The sequence below is a fragment of the Bubalus kerabau genome, chromosome 6 (assembly GCF_029407905.1).
Source record: "Bubalus kerabau isolate K-KA32 ecotype Philippines breed swamp buffalo chromosome 6, PCC_UOA_SB_1v2, whole genome shotgun sequence".
Lineage (NCBI taxonomy): Eukaryota > Metazoa > Chordata > Mammalia > Artiodactyla > Bovidae > Bubalus > Bubalus kerabau.
Window position 1 is genome coordinate 22491088 of NC_073629.1, and position 15933 is coordinate 22507020.

Genomic DNA, 15933 nt, shown 5'->3' on the forward strand with positions numbered 1-15933 from the left:
AGGCCAGGTTTCCATGTCCTGCACCATCTCCTGGTGCTTGCTCAAACTCATGTCCATTGAGTCGGTGATGCCATCCAACCATCTCATCCTCTGTTGTCCTCTTCTCCTCCTTTGGTATAGAGGACTTAACAAAAAAATGAGCTCAGGGCCTGATGAAGACTCAAGTGTTGGAGGGAGCAGCTGGGATTTAGAACCAAATATTCGAGCTTGAGGTTCCACTACTGCTGGCAGCAGAGCAGCAAGGAAAGAAGCTGAATGTCAGGAGAGGGTAGACATCCTCCCTAGGGACAAAACCCACAGAGTAGTTGGGCATGGTCCAGCTCAGCAGGTACCTGGGGGTGTTGGTAGGCTGGCACCTTCAATCTTACAGTTTTGGGGTCTCATGGGAAGGGTTATATTGAAAGTAAGCAAATTGAGAGGATTATTCATATTATTTACTAAAGTACTCTTTCTGTATGCCAATTATTGGTTTAACCATCTGGCTGCTGCTAGACTGGAAACTTCTGCACGGATTTTATGTCCTCATCACCTAACAATCTTTGAACAGTAATCAAATATTTATTGAACAAATGACATTATCACTTAGGTCCCAACCAACTAAGTACAAAATGCTGTGTATTTTTCCAATACCTAGTTTGGGTAAACTGCTCTCAAGTTGGTATTTTCAAGGGAAATGTCTGCGAGTGATTAGCTTAGTTGAGAAGGTCTATGGCTTTGGAGGAAGGAGAGTAGGCAGTTCAGAGAGTGGCAGAAAAAGTGCCTTTTCTCGGTGAGAAAAGCTCCCTTCCATTCACCTTCAACTACATTAAAGCTCTTAAGTCTCTGGTGGCAGTCTGTGTATTTGAGGTAGGGAGTAGGGGACCACAGGTGGAGGAGGTAGGCTTTAGATACACTTCGGATTTTAGCAGCTCATGTTTTCTTTCCCGTAGGAGAGACTCACTGTAAGTAGCTACCTCTTTTAGCGATCGGATTTCTGGTCCACACCGTCCTTATTTGCAGTATACTTCCACTCAAAACGCATATAAGGGTTTGCTTGTAGGGAGTCAGAACAGTAGTGAGAATGGTGAAATCCAAGAACGTCTCTCCCATCCACTCCCTGCTGCTGCTGCTAAGTCACTTCAGTCGTGTCCGACTCTGTGCGACCCCGTAGACGGCAGCCCACCAGGCTCCCCAGTCCCTGGGATTCTCCAGGCAAGAACACTGGAGTGGGTTGCCATTTCCTCCTCCAATGCATGAAAGTGGAAAGTGAAAGTGAAGTCGCTCAGTCGTGTCCGACTCTTAGCGACCCCATGGACCGCAGCCCACCAGACTCCTCCATCCATGGGATTTTCTAGGCAAGAGTACTGGAGTGGGGTGCCATTGCTTTCTCCCATCCACTCTCTAGAGGAGTTAATCTCTCCTCCGCAGACTCAGAGTCCCGCCCTCTCCCGTCTCAGACTCCGCCCCTCTCCACATCTCCGCTGTCCTGGCGGGCTCATCCAGGAGGGGGCGGCCCCAGTCCCAGCGCTGGGCCGGGCTGAGCTCCCGCCCGGGCGGAGCTGCTGCTGCAACGTCCAGCTGCCGGACCGACCTCCAGCCGTGCAGACCTTGGGAGCAGCGCCGGGCCCCCTCCCCCCCATCTCCTCAGCTCCCCCTCTGAGCGTCCCGAGCCCCCTCCCCGCTCCTTGCAACTGTGCCGGTAAGTCCCACTCTCCGCACGAAACTTTTTGCTGGCGAATTTGAGCCCTACCGCGGGACCATGAGATACAATGTAACCGGTGGGGGGGAGGGGGTGAAGAATTGAGAATAGCCGTCTTGAAATAAACTATTCACGACTCCATAGCGTCCCTAAAATGGATCAGGTCTCACCCATTTCCCGAGTTGGTGGAACTCTTGAATTTGGCTGGTTAAACTTGTAGATAGGGAGATGAGGGGGTTTGCTCCAACTTCGCTCCCCCCTCCCCCATTTCTCTGAGATTAAGCCCTTCTCGAGACTTTTCCCTCCATATCCCAAGTATCTTTGGCTTTCTCAAAGCTCATCCCTTCCCGACTCCGGCGTGGCAAGGCCCCCCTCCCCCAGGTACTTCGGGTTCACCTCCTCTCCCATGCTACCGGGGACCCCGCGATCCTTCGGGCGGCACACTCCCTCCGGGTCTACGGGTCTGGCACCGCGGCCAAAGACGTGCAGCGGCTGGGTCCGGCTGTGGAGGGAGGGGCTGAGGCTGGGGTTCGTCCGAAACACGGCGGGCGGGGCCGGGAAGGGGAGGTGTAGGGGGCCGGACGGGGCGGAGCAGGCGGCATTTGCGGCCGGCGCCGGGGTGGAGAGTTGTGCGCCGGTCCCTGGGCCTGAGCTTCGGCTCGGGCTCGGGCGCCTGCGATGTCTCAAGATGGCGGAGCTGGGCGAATTAAAGGTACCGGCCCCCTCCCCCATCCCCATCTGGACTGAGCCCGGCTGTACGCTGAGTCTGGGAAGCGACCGAGACTGGGTGCTGAGGGCTCGGGTGGGGGCCGGAGACGTGGTGGGGACTGGCTGCTGGGGATGGTGAGAAGTGGCTGTGGGCGAGGAAGGGGCTGCGCGGGGCTCCGGGGGCGGGGCCGCGGGGCAGATGTAGGGGTGGGGCCGAGGGGAATTGCAGCTGTTGGGGGCCGAGGCTCAGGGGGCGGGGACCCGGGGTAGAAGTCGAATTTGGTAGTAGGGGCAGATGTAGGGGTAGGGCGGGGAGGAAAAGCTGCTGTAGAGGCAAAGCGGGCGAGTCGATCGAGGCCTAGAGAGGTGACAGTAGGGGGCAGATGATGGGAATGGGGCTGGGGGGCCGATTACCGGGAGGCTCCTGGGGGAAAGGCGCTGAGAGGATAGAGACTTTGGGGCTGCTGTTGGGATCTGAGCCTTGGGAAGTACCAGTAGGTGGCTGAGATCTAGGGGGCGGGGCTGTACGGGGATAGATCGAAGGGGTGGGGCAGAAGCATCCTGGAGGCTGAGAGGAAGGTCCTGCCTTAGTGAGTCGGTATCTCTGGGCAGAGAGAGAGAAGTGTGAGACTATGGGATTGAAAAGAAGAATTTCTTGACAAAGCTAATGGAGAAATAAAGACAGGACCGAGGAGATAAGGATGAGGATAAAGGTAGAGGAGCAAGTTTTTAATCATACTCCTCAAAAGGGGCCCAAAGCCATAATGCCTCCATAAGAATTGCAGATGATTAGTAAGATCGGCCTGTGGCAGGGTCTCCTGGAGATTCACAGAAGTGAGTCCTCTAAGCGGAGAGCTTACCACTACCAGAATCTTGAGGATAAATAACCATCTTGCAGAACCTTTAAAAACCATGGGGTTCACCCCCTTGCCTCCTGGCTTTATTCTGCCTTTTGAAATGGAACCAGAGTCATGGGAAGGCCTGAGGTCTAGTCACTGGTTCCAGCTTCCTAGGAGAGTGTGCAGTTCTTCAGTCTGGCTCAGGGGCTGATCACCTTCTCTCCATTCTTCCAGGGGCTCTCTTTAGAGCTTTCCCCTTGTTTCTTCCACCCCTGTGGAGGAAGGGAAGAATCACTTACTTTCTCTGGGTAGGAGAGAAGCAGGTTATTAGTTCCTGGCAGATGGAGTAAACAGGTAAACAGGAAGGATACCTGGACTCCACAATTCACTGTTAACCCCTTGCCCCAAGTTTTGGTCCTGTTTCTCTCCCAGAAAAAATAGGACTGAGGGGTGAGTGGTTATGTAAATAACACCAAGAAAAGGTTTGGGAAGTTATGAGCATTGAACCCTGACCTGGCCACAAAAGCTTGGGGAAAATAGCTGAGGTAGATTGAGGTGTGGAGAGGAGTTGATTTTGAGGCACAATCCTCCAGCCACCTGGCCCCTTTCTTCCCTGCGGGGCTGTCTGGCCTGAATCCTCTTCTCCCTCTCCTCCCTGTCTCCTGTTCCCTTTCAGGAGGCTAGGATGGGTCTGAGAGTCTGAGAAAGAGCAGGAGAGGGGATAAGCGGCTTAAAGGAGGGTCCAGGCTCAAGGCAGGGTGGTGGGAGGAGGCTGTAGTGGACTCAGAGTTGTGCTGTAGGGTGGCATGCACCCTGCCCCCACCTGGTCAACTTACGGGATGGGGAGACAGGATTGCTCAAGCCTGGGGGGTAGTGGAGAGGTGACCTGAGGGTTGCTAGAATGGGACTCAGATGTCCTTTTGGCTAGGTAGGCAGTTTGGCAGTAATCCACTGGCTGCAAAGCATCTTTCAGATCAGTGCTGGAGGGAAAGCGCATTGCCCACCTAATAGCTCAGCCCCAGTGTCTTTGGCAGGACAGGTCTGTGCAAGGTAGGATCCTCAAGCTTCTCTGATCTCCACAGCACATGGTGATGAGTTTCCGGGTGTCTGAGCTCCAGGTGCTCCTCGGCTTTGCTGGCCGGAACAAGAGTGGACGGAAGCACGAGCTCCTGGCCAAGGCCCTACACCTCCTCAAGTCCAGCTGTGCCCCCAGCGTCCAGATGAAGATCAAAGAGCTTTACCGCCGACGCTTTCCCCGCAAGACCCTGGGGCCCTCTGATCTTTCTCTGCTCTCCTTGCCCCCTGGAACCCCTCCTGTAGGCTCTCCTGGTCCTCTGGCTCCCATCCCCCCGGCCCTCTTGGCCCCTGGCACCCTGCTGGGCCCCAAGCGTGAAGTGGACATGCACCCTCCTCTGCCCCAGCCTGTGCACCCTGACGTTACCATGAAACCATTGCCCTTCTATGAAATCTACGGGGAGCTCATCCGGCCTACCACCCTCGGTATGGATCTTTGTGGTCCCTGGGTCTTCCTGGCCTCCCTGCCTCTTCCTCAAGCCGTTCTTAGCCTTTTGTCCTGTGGGCTCAGCACACTGGAATAGGGGCCACATCTGTGGCCACGTGGGCATGGGCTTGGGAATAACTGCCCCTTTGTGTCCTCAGCATCCACTTCTAGCCAGCGGTTCGAGGAAGCGCACTTCACCTTTGCCCTCACCCCCCAGCAAGTGCAGCAGATTCTTACTTCCAGGTATGTCTGTTTGAGTCCCCCTGCCTCATCCTTGGGTGGTTACCCTGAGACTCTGCTTTCTGACTTTCTTCTTTTCTTTTTTGCCCCCCTTCTCACCATCCTCCTGCACCTGCTCTGTCCCTCATTCTCTTGTATGTCTCGTCTCTATCCCCTGGACATCTAACTCTGTTTCTCTGTTCACTCATGTGCTACCTGCCAGGGACCACACACTGACATCTCTCCTTCTCCCTCCCTGTTTCAGAGAGGTTCTGCCAGGAGCCAAATGTGATTATACCATACAGGTGCAGTTAAGGTGAGTTGATGCTGTCTCCCAGCAGGTCTCCCACTGAGGGTGGGAACGAAGTGAGGGTATGAGTGCTCCTTATTAGGAGATACCCCTGCTCCATCACACCCGCCTGAAGTTCTTGTTTGGAAGATACCCTTGATTGATTTTCTGAGATTGCCTACCTCTCTTTGTCAGATTTTGTTCCAGAAACTGCCTCCCACACTTTCATCTTCTCTTATCTGTTACCAGGTTCTGTCTCTGTGAGACCAGCTGCCCCCAGGAAGATTACTTCCCCCCCAACCTCTTTGTCAAGGTCAATGGGAAACTGTGCCCCCTGCCGGTAAATGCTCTTCTTCTTCTGACAGTCGCCCTCTCCTTGTTTGAGTTCTTCAATGTTAGCTACACATCTGTTATGAAAGAGATGTGCCTAGCACAGTGCCTGACACATAGTAGGTGCTCAGTTTACTGCCTGAATCGATATAGTCTGGTGAGAACTAGGATAGGGTTGAACAAAGGTTCTCTTAGAACCCAGAGAAGGGACGTTGTTGTTGTTCAGTCACTAAGTTGTATCCAACTCTGCTACCCCATGGACTGCAGCATGGCAGTCCTCTGTGTCCTTCACCATCTCCCGGAATTCACCCAAGTTCATGTCCATTGAGTCAGTGGTGCCATCCAACTGTCTCATCCTCTGCTGCCCTTTTCTCCTTTTGCCTTCAATCTTTCCCAGCATCAGGAGGGATATTAGTTCAACCCAAAGACTCAGAGAAGATTCTCAGAAGTGATGATCCTAGAGTTGAGGGTTAGAAGAAACTGGGTATCCCTACTCTTCTTTTTAAGAAGGCAGTGAGCAGGTTCCTTTATCTTTGGTTAGTGAATAAGCTCTCCTTTTCCCCCAGGAATGAACCTCAGTCCTGACCCTAGATAGTGCCCCAGTTTTTTGAGTCACTGAATGGGCCCCCATCTCCTTGGTCAGAGAATGAGCTGACCTTTTCTCCAGAAAGTGAGTAACCTAAGACAAGATGTGTTGACCAGTCCGCCCCTCCCTCCTCCAGGGTTACCTTCCCCCTACCAAGAACGGGGCTGAGCCCAAGAGACCCAGCCGCCCCATCAATATCACACCCCTGGCTCGTCTCTCGGCCACTGTTCCCAACACCATCGTGGTCAACTGGTCGTCTGAGTTTGGACGGGTGAGCATGGTTGAGGCAGGGAGCCTGGAGAAGCCTGCAGGGAATGAGAGGGAACCATCAAGTGTCTTGGGCTGGGGAAATATCCATCTCTTTGTGGGTCTCTCTCCCTTAACTTGCTGTCTCTGGCCCTTGTGTGACAAAGTGGAGATGGTGGTAGTGGAGGTGTACAATGCAGAGGCTAATTGTTTCCCCCACCTCCAAGTAGAATTACTCCTTGTCCGTGTACCTGGTGAGGCAGCTGACGGCAGGGACCCTGCTACAAAAACTCAGAGCAAAGGGCATCCGGAACCCAGACCACTCCCGGGCACTGAGTGAGTAACATCTTGCTCCTCTTCCCTCGACCCAGATCCAGTTTTTCCTGGCCCTCTGGCCTTTATAGTTAAACTTATACCCTTCTTGTGACAACTTACCTTGTTACCTTTTACATGAACCCTAAAACCCTTGTACCCCTCTTACCAGTCTTTGTGGTTGAAAAATGGGGGCACTCCAGGCATTGAGTGACACTCTTGCATTCCCAGTTATACATCTGCTTTGTACCTCACAGACCTTAACTGTTGGAATATGGGTTCTCCAGACTAGAAAGAGTCTTTTTTAAACTTAAAATTTTAATTTATTTATGGCATGCAGGTTTAGTTCCCTGACCAGGGCTTGAACCTGTGCCCCTTGCAGTGGAAAAATGAAGTATTAACCACTGACCACCAGGGAAGTCCCTAGAAAGAGTCTTGAGTATCGTCTACTCCAACCGTCTTGGCAATGCTTCAATTCCCTCTAGGTCGTCTCTGCCAAAGATGCTGAAGATTAAGCATCTTTAGGGACTGGCAGATCCCCTTCCCCCACTTAGCCTTCATAATGCAGGTCCCAGGCCACCCCCATATGCTATCCCATAGGCCCCCAAAGGCTGTCTCCCCAGCTGCCTCTCAGTCAGGGCCATCTGCTTCTGGCTTCAGCATCTCCCGGGGCTCTCTCCAGCCTTGCTGACCCTGTGGCTCTGGCCCCATCTTGTTTCAGTCAAGGAGAAGTTGACCGCTGACCCGGACAGTGAGGTGGCTACTACGAGTCTCCGGGTGTCACTCATGTGCCCGGTGGGTACCAGGGCGAGGAGAAGGGGGAGGAGGGGTGGCATGAACTTCTGGACGCAGATGAGGGTTCGTAGGGCGGTAGGCATAAAGCTTTCTGGGACATGGGGACTCTGACCAGAGAACTTGTCTCTCCTCAGCTGGGGAAGATGCGCTTGACTGTCCCTTGTCGCGCCCTCACCTGCGCCCACCTGCAGAGCTTCGATGCTGCCCTTTATCTACAGATGAATGAGAAGAAACCAACGTGGACATGTCCTGTGTGTGACAAGAAAGCTCCCTATGAATCGCTTATCATTGATGGGTAGGACCATTCTGCATTCTGCTTCCTTTTACTGAGGATATCTGCTAGGACTGCCCCGCGTATATATAAATCCATATCAATAACTTACTTCCCCTCCCTTGAACCCGCTTACCTGTCTATTTTATAGAAATATTATCTATCTTCCCACATTGAGAACTCACTACACATTGTGCTGAGAACTTTGCATGCCTTATCTCACTGAAGCCTGGGAGATGCCAATAACCCTGTGAGATGGGTACTGTCATTATAGGGGAGGGAAGCTGAAGCCTAGAAAGATGCAGTATCTTGCTCAAAGTTAGGGTAAGTGGCAGAGCCAAGTATACAAACTGTTACATAGAACAATTACCTGACCTCTTACTGTACATAGCAGTCAGGTTCTTTCGAGGGCCTGGATGTGCTGATTTAGCGAGTCTAACTCTCTTCCAAATCCTCTGTTACGGTTCTTGTTCCCAGTGCCTTTTTTGAGGTGGTTTATAGAGTTCTGTATAGAGGGCTTTCCTGGTGGCTCAGTGGTAAAGAATCTGCCTGCAGTGCAGGACACCCGGGTTCAATCCCTGGTCGAGGAGATCCCCTGGAGAAGGGAATGGCTACCCACCCCAGTATTCTTGCCTGGGAAATCCCATGGACAGAGGAGCCTGGCAGGCTACAGTCCACGGGGTCACAGAGAGTGGGACACAACTGAGTGACTGACACTTTCGTAGTGTTCTGTACCTCTGCTGCTTCTGTCTTGTCCCTAGTACCACATGAAACAGATTTTTTAGCATGTATTTATTTTAAAACTTAGCATTTAAAGTTTTCACAGCTCTTTTATACACCTTGGGCTTCCCTCATAGCTCAGTTGGTAAAGAATCCGCCTGTAATGCAGGAGGCCCTGGTTTGATTCCTGAGTCAGGAAGATCCCCTGGAGAAGGGATAGGCTACCTACTCCAGTATTCTCGGGCTTCCCTTGTGACTCAGCTGGTAAAGAATCCACCTGCAATGTGGGAGACCTGGGTTTAATCCCTGGGTTGGGAAGATCCCCTGGAGAAGGGAAAGGTTACCCACTCCAGTATTCTGGCCTGGAGAATTCCATGGACTGTATAGTCCATGGGGTCGCAAAGAGTCAGACAGGACTGAGCAACTTCACTTTCACTTTCTTTATACACGTTGCTTTGATTCCAACAACCCAGAGAGGTCAGGAGGGTGGATAACAGCCCTAATTTACAGATGAGGAAACAGGTTCAGGAAGGTGAGTCCCAGAACTCCGTGGCCACTGTTCCAGCCACCTCCCAGCCACGTGAATTCCCATCTTTCCTCTCCCCCAGTTTATTCATGGAGATTCTTAATTCCTGCTCGGATTGTGATGAGATCCAGTTCATGGAAGATGGATCCTGGTGCCCAATGAAACCCAAGAAGGAGGCATCTGAGGTTTGCCCCCCGCCAGGGTATGGGCTGGATGGTGAGTGACCCCTTGTCCCCCAGTTGAGCTAAGTCTTGTGTGGCTTCTTCTCTGAGACACAGTCTTCTTATCACCCACAGGCCTCCAGTATAGCCCAGTCCAAGAGGGCAATCCATCGGAGAGTAAGAAGAAGGTTGAAGTTATTGACTTGACAGTAGAAAGCTCATCAGATGAGGAGGACCTGCCCCCGACGAAGAAGCACTGTCCTGTCACGTCAGCTGCCATCCCGGCTCTTCCTGGAAGCAAAGGGTATGAAGAAACAGGCTGAATCTACAGCACAGGGCACAGAGGGAAAAATCAGGAATGGGCAGACCCTGGGGCAGAGAGGGGACTTGGGATGCTGAACTGGGTGAGGGCACCTGTGATTCCATCTCTTCCCCCACAGAGTCCTGACATCTGGTCACCAGCCATCTTCGGTGCTGCGGAGCCCTGCTATGGGCACGCTGGGAGGGGATTTCCTGTCCAGTCTCCCACTACATGAGTACCCGCCCGCCTTCCCCCTCGGGGCTGATATCCAAGGTATGACACGGATCACAGCATGGGGCCCTGGCCTGCCACGTCCTCCCCCAAACCAGTTCAGAACCCTTGCTCCTCTTCAAAGCTTTTTGGCTATTTTGCAAAGGGCTACAATCCAGGGAACTTCCTTGAGTTTGTGTGTGTGTGTGTGTGATGAAGTGTTTAGATAGGAGGTTGATTTTAATTTTTCTTTTCCTACCAGGTTTAGATTTATTTTCTTTTCTTCAGACCGAGAGTCAGGTAAGTGGTCCCTTCTCCACCTCATATCTCTGAAGCTTCCTCTCAAGGCACTGATGGGGCCCCTCATTTTCCCGAGAGACCTAAGTCGGCTTCTTCATGAAGGGCGGGGTGGTACGGGCAGTTTATTTTCCTCGGAGGCCCCGCCTGGGACTTCCTCAGATTCTCACCCGAGTCTTCCTCTGTCCCGTTACTGTTTGTCTCTAGTTTTTGGTGTAGTTCTGCTCTTGTGTGCTCACCCCCCACCCTGCCCCCAACCCACGTGCACTTGAGCGCCGTGGCTGCCCTAGCCGGACATTCCACACATTTCAGACGCCCACAGGGCCGAGCTGGTGGGGCTGTCTCAGGGCAGGGAAGAGGGCTGGGGTGTGGGGGAAGGAGTCAGAGGAGAGCTCTCCTGCTTCTCAGAGAACTCTTTGGGATTCTGAGGGGTTGATTTATCCCATATGGTATTTGTGAGATGGGTGACTGGGAGGCGGGTAAGGAAGGTCCGGATAAAATCTTACACCACACTCTTGCTTCCTCCCAGCACTATGGTCCCTCCGTCATCACCTCACTAGATGAACAGGATGCCCTGGGCCACTTCTTCCAGTACCGAGGGACCCCTTCCCACTTCCTGGGCCCGCTCACCCCCACGTTGGGGAGCTCTCACCGCAGTGCCACGCCGGCACCCCCTCCTGGCCGTGTCAGTAGCATTGTGGCCCCTGGGGGCACCTTAAGGGAGGGCCATGGAGGACCCCTGCCCTCAGGTCCCTCTTTGACTGGCTGTCGGTCAGACATCATTTCCCTGGACTGAGTCTCCCAACACTGAACAAGTATGCTGTGGAGTCTAGACTCCTGGCCACTCTGACCCCTTGGGGCGGGGGCAGGGGAGCTTTGGTCAATGGCCAGAAATACCTTCATGGACACCGGTTTTTTGGCCTTATCTCTGCCTGACGAGGCTAGCACCCAAAGGGTTAATATTTAACCTCTTTTTCAGGACATTTGGGGTCTGCTTTTGGAAACGTTCTTTGACATCCAGCACATTCCTTTGGGTCCGTTAACCTAGGCAGTGGGAGGCAGATGGGATGGGATGTGAGTTGGGGAAAGGGCTGAGTCCTCAGCCTTGACTGTCTAGGGCCTTGTGGGGAGGGGGCTTTTCTTGTGTCCCCCAGATGCCCCCTCTTCCCAGCCCCCACAGCTGGCTCTGCTCCTTCCCTGCATCCATCATCTCTTCGTGTCCATTCCGTTTTCTTTGGCCAAACAGACAAGTGGAGTAACTGAGATAGGCAGACACATGGACGGAGAATTCTATTTTGGGTTGCAGATCTTTTGTGCGTAAACAAGAAAAACCAAAATATTCCAAAGATGACCTTCCTTGCCTCTTACTGCCCAGTATGACTGAGGAGGAGATAAGGCCTTAGCCCGGATCCCCAGGCGTTTGGGAGAAGGGCCTGGCTGACTGCCTGGGTCTCTATTTATATATTTAAGTTCACAACGTTGCTCACACTGACCAGCCTGGGGCCTGAGCTTCTAAAGGCCGGTGGCCCTGGGGTTAGGTCTGGCTCATTCTGCACCTTTCCTGGAGGTGGGAGCATCCTTGTGCTCTCGCCTGTCTCCCTTTTCAGGCTCCTCTGGGGCGCAGGATCTATGTTGTAATTTTACTTTTTATTTTCACAGTTGTAGCAAAGTTCTTACCCATAATAAAGGTTGTGAATGTTCTGTGAGTGTCACGGAGGTGGGCTGGGGAGGTGATTAAGCACTCGGCTTTCCAGATCCCTGGTGTGGGGAGGTGGGGAGGGAGGTCCACGCTCTGTTATCCCTTGCTGGCCCTGGGTCCAAGTGAGCTCTGGGTGTTACACTGAGGACTTGCCAGGGCAGTTGTTCTTTCTTCCTTTCTTTGCCCCTTCAGCCCAACACCGTGGAGCCCTTATGTCCTTCCTCATCCTTACCTGCCCAGATGTTGCAGCCAGAGCGTGAGGGCAAACTTGGTGCCAGTGCTGACCCTCTCTCTGTTGTCTGCCGTGGCTGGGGTTGTCCGCAGCAGGGTGGATGTGGGCAAGGCCAGAGGCTGGGCTCCTCCATTCTCTTTTAGTTCCACTGCACTGCAGAACGACAGCTCCTGTCTGGGCTGTGCCTTGTGGCTTAGCCCCACTTCCATATACATTAGGTCATAGGATCCTCGCAACCACCACAGGAGAGGGGTGGGTGGGGGGCTTAACCTCATTTTACAGAAAGGAGGGTAAAATGACTTGCCCCAATGAGAGTGTGGGACCGAAACCCAGGGAGCCTATTAGACAGGATCCCTTGGGAGTATCATAGGCAGTGTCTTTGATCTATGTGCTCTCTTCATTATCAGTTGACCAACTCCCTCCCTAAATCTCCCCCACAACACATGTCTTGCCCTGAGGAGGAGACAGAAGGTGAACTTCTCAATGTCTATGTGTTGGAGGGACAGGGAGAAGTTCCTACTTACGGTACAGAAGACGGTAGGTCCTGGGGAAGATGTTTGGGGGTCTCTGTCCCATCCTCTGTGGCAGCCACTGCAGCTGCTGTGCCTGGTCCCAGCCACATGAAGGCACTCACCTCTCCTGCATTTGGTTGAATCCGGGCCTGGGGCCAGACATGTTGATCCTTTAGTTATGGCCTCTCTCAGAAGACCTGTTCTTGATCACAGCCTACCCACAGGTGGAATGGAGAGACTTGGAGCAGGGACAGGGGAGAGGCTATTGTATTTCGTGGTTATCTCTGACTTTCCCCCCACCTTAGTCATCATTGGAACCAGTCTTTCTGGGCCTCCTCAGCCCCATTTCCTTCGTCTACTGCCAGCCCTACCTGGAGCTGCTGCTGTGACTCCTGGGAGATGACAAGTAGGTAGAGAACGATGTGATGGTATTTGGGGAGACCCCAGCTCAGCTTAGGGGGGTAGGCAGACTAAGAAGGAAAAAAAAAGAGAACTTCCTGTCCCTTTTTGAGACTTTGGAAATGCAGCTTAGGAAGTGGAGAGTGGAAATGGTGTAGGAGGGACATGGGGAAGAGTCATGGGATTGGGGACTCCAAACCACCCACACTCCATCAGTTCCCCTGTGGTCAAGGCAAGTAGGGCTGTTCTGTGGGCTTTGGTGGGTTAGTAGTTATTAAGTGCCCTTGGTTAGATAGGAAGGAACCTCTCCCAGGCCCCTGTCTCACCTCCCATAACCCCAGAGGGACCCAGGAGAACTGGCCCTGGGGCAGCTGGAGTCCACTCTCCTCCCAAAGCTCTCGAAGCCCCCCATCCAGCAGCTGGGGGTGAGAGGATAGGAGGTCAGAGAGGCCAATGCCTGGCTCCTACAAGTCCTGTGTTTGCCCTTCCCCCTGCCCACACCCCATGTGGTCCCAGACAGGGTCTCTCCTTCAGCATAGGGTGCGGTTTGGCTCAGTTGATTGGTTACCTCTTCATCAGGTTGCACATGCCCACCTGCAACAACAGTGGCACCAGTCGGTGAAAGGTAGTGTTCCTGTCCAGGGACCCCCGCTCACTATTCACGCTTGCCCCCTCCTCCAGTGGACACAGGTGCAGTTGTAGCCCCTTGTGATTCTGGGACCTACCACACTTCTGGGCCTACTTCTGTCATTGAGACTGGGAAAAGTGCTGTGGGGTAGAGGCAGATTTCTTTCCTGGACCTTGGGCCTTGTCCTCAGGTCACTCACCTGGCGGTACCCAGAGGTTGGGCGAAACGTTGAGGGTGCTTGTCCTTCGCGTCAACAAGACAGTCTGGTCGCTGGACTGCAGAATGACCGCCACACCCAGATCCACACCTCGACCATTCGGGGGCAGCTCAACCCCCGGAGCCCTGGGCTGTTGGTCCAGGGCCGCAAAAGGGCAGAAAGGGGGTCGCTGGCAAGAGGGAGCCACTGGGGTTAACATCGCAGAAGAGACAAAGAACTGGAGGAGCCCGAGGCAGGTGACCGGCCCAGGCCTCTCGCCTCCAGCTCCCACCCTCTCCCGGTCCCTTCCTTCGGTCCTTCACCCGCCCCATCGCGTCCCCTCCTCTCTCCACCTGGAGCGGAAGCCTGGCCGACGCGCCTGGGAAAGGCTTGTCCGAGAGGACCAGTTGTCCCCGCTTCAGGCCGCAGTGCGTGGGCCACGGCCCGAGCCCCGACCCGGCGCCCAAGAGGCCGCACACACTCTGCGCGAAGCTCACCGACTCCGGACGCCCGGAGAGGAGTAGCAGCACCCGTGCCGCCGCCATCACGGGCTCCGGCGCGCTTGGCGCCCTCTGGTGGCCCAGCAGCGCTTCCCCTCCGAGCCTTCCGGCGGCTCTGAAGGAAACCGGGCTTCCGGAACGTCCCAGGGGGAAATTGGGGGAAGAACCTTGGGGATGATCCAGGAGTGTAATAAATAAATGACAAAGCGGAACGCCTCTAAATCCTCAGCTCCTCTTGTCCTCCCATCTTCTGTTTAGGAAAATGATCCCTAGACTGAGTGATTTCTGGACTCACGTGTCATTTCCCACCAGGCATGGGTGGAACTCTGTAAGCAGCCCTCCAGGACACTCTGCACACCTGTGCTAGCAGGTAACACCTCGGATTAATTACATCTATCTCTTAGCCAGACACCCAGGAAACATTCTTGACACCTTCTTTCTTTCCACTCAAATGGCAGCCAGGTCCACCAGATTCTACCTCCGTAAATGTTCTCAAATCTGTGTCTTAATCTCCAGCCTCCAGAGACCCTAGTTCAAGTCTTCCTCATATTCTGCCTGAGATATTATTACAAATCTGTACGTAGTCCATCCTAAAAGAAATCAGTCCTGAATATTCATTGGAAGGACTGATGCTGAAGCTGACACTCCAACACTTTGGGCACCTGATGCAAAGAACTGACTCATTTGAAAAGACCCTGATGCTGGGAAAGATTGAAGGCAGAAGGAAAAGGGGACAACAGAGGATGAGATGGTTGGATGGCATCACCAACTCAATGGACATGAGTTTGAGTAAACCCTGGGAGTTGGTGAGGGACAGGGAGGCCTGGTGTGCAGCAGTCCATAGGATCACGGAGTTGGACACGACTGAGTGACTGAACTGAAATAGTCCTGCCCTCACCAATTCATTCTCTACAGTTCAGAGTGATCTTTCCAAAACACAAATCTGCTCATCTTGCTTCTCCGTGCTCTCAGGATAAGCTAAGCTACTTACTACAGCATAGCAAGGACCCACCAGTCCTTGCGCCTGCCTGTCAATTCTGGCAGGACTTATGCCGTTTTCTAGTCATATCCTATTTGTGGGTCCCCTAAGAAACAGGCTCTGCTTCCCTCTGGGGTCTTTCCCCCTTTCACCTGGTAAATCCCTATCTTTCAAAATACAGATTGTGTCACTTCTCTTTGCCTCCTTTCTTGCCTGACCCTTCCCCCCTTTACTTCTATACTACAGCCCCCAACACATCCTTGTACTTATTTGTCCCCTTTCATTACGTTTGTGCTCGAGGCTATTCATCTTTGCATCCTAGTACTGGGGATGCTCAAAAATGATGTAAGTGTCTTGAAGGCAGAGATGGTATTGTATTAAGAGTTATCTTTGTATATTGTCTCTACAGTTAATTGGCATTCCAATGTTTAACGAATTAGGACTAACACTTGGTAGGAGCAAACTGAAGTGATTATAAGATAAGACCTGTTTTAAATGAAATGAAGCTGCTGGGACAAATTATACCAACTAGTCATCTATCCACAGTACTGTGAGAGGGAAGTTACAATTGCCAGTTTTTAGGAATAATGGTGAAGAAAAAAAGCAGTGATTTATTGAGTGCTTATCACATGCCAAGCACTGTGCTAAGTTTCACATAATTTCAGATGTGTTAGAAGCCCAGAGCTGGCAAATGTGACATTTATCCACAGATTCTAGTATGACTGCTTGGGCCAATCCACCTGCTAGCCCTACAAATAGCTTTTATCCCCTTCTCCGTGGTAGTCTTTCACATTCTCTA

At 52.9% G+C, this 15933-nt stretch overlaps 2 protein-coding genes across 8 annotated transcripts; one reads left to right on the forward strand and one right to left on the reverse strand.

Moving 5' to 3' along the window:
* Window positions 1-1546: 1546 nt before the first annotated feature.
* On the forward strand, window positions 1547-11690 carry PIAS3 (protein inhibitor of activated STAT 3). Of its 2 annotated transcripts, none has more exons than XM_055584524.1 (14): window positions 1547-1678; window positions 4308-4725; window positions 4885-4969; window positions 5211-5261; window positions 5484-5574; window positions 6287-6421; window positions 6627-6732; window positions 7430-7503; window positions 7638-7798; window positions 9103-9236; window positions 9317-9485; window positions 9622-9755; window positions 9955-9992; window positions 10519-11690. In XM_055584524.1, the coding sequence occupies exons 2-14, from the start codon at window positions 4311-4313 to the stop codon at window positions 10783-10785; spliced, it is 1860 nt and encodes a 619-aa protein (XP_055440499.1). In that variant the 5' UTR covers window positions 1547-1678; window positions 4308-4310; the 3' UTR covers window positions 10786-11690. The 2 variants fall into 2 exon arrangements, with proteins under 2 accessions (XP_055440499.1, XP_055440498.1); XM_055584523.1 differs by lacking the exon at window positions 1547-1678 and adding an exon at window positions 2268-2390.
* On the reverse strand, window positions 9337-15784 carry NUDT17 (nudix hydrolase 17). 6 transcript variants are annotated; one of them, XM_055584532.1, is made up of 8 exons: window positions 14153-15784; window positions 13659-13845; window positions 13400-13425; window positions 13158-13250; window positions 12804-12902; window positions 12445-12581; window positions 11921-12073; window positions 9337-9472 (listed from the first exon to the last, which is right to left on the reverse strand). In XM_055584532.1, exons 1-8 carry the CDS (start codon window positions 14198-14200, stop codon window positions 9451-9453), a joined length of 765 nt encoding a protein of 254 aa, XP_055440507.1. In that variant the 5' UTR covers window positions 14201-15784; the 3' UTR covers window positions 9337-9450. The 6 variants fall into 6 exon arrangements, with proteins under 6 accessions (XP_055440507.1, XP_055440503.1, XP_055440502.1 ...); XM_055584528.1 differs by having other exon boundaries at window positions 11921-12068; window positions 14009-15784; XM_055584527.1 differs by having other exon boundaries at window positions 14009-15784.
* Between the last annotated feature and the right edge of the window lie 149 nt (window positions 15785-15933).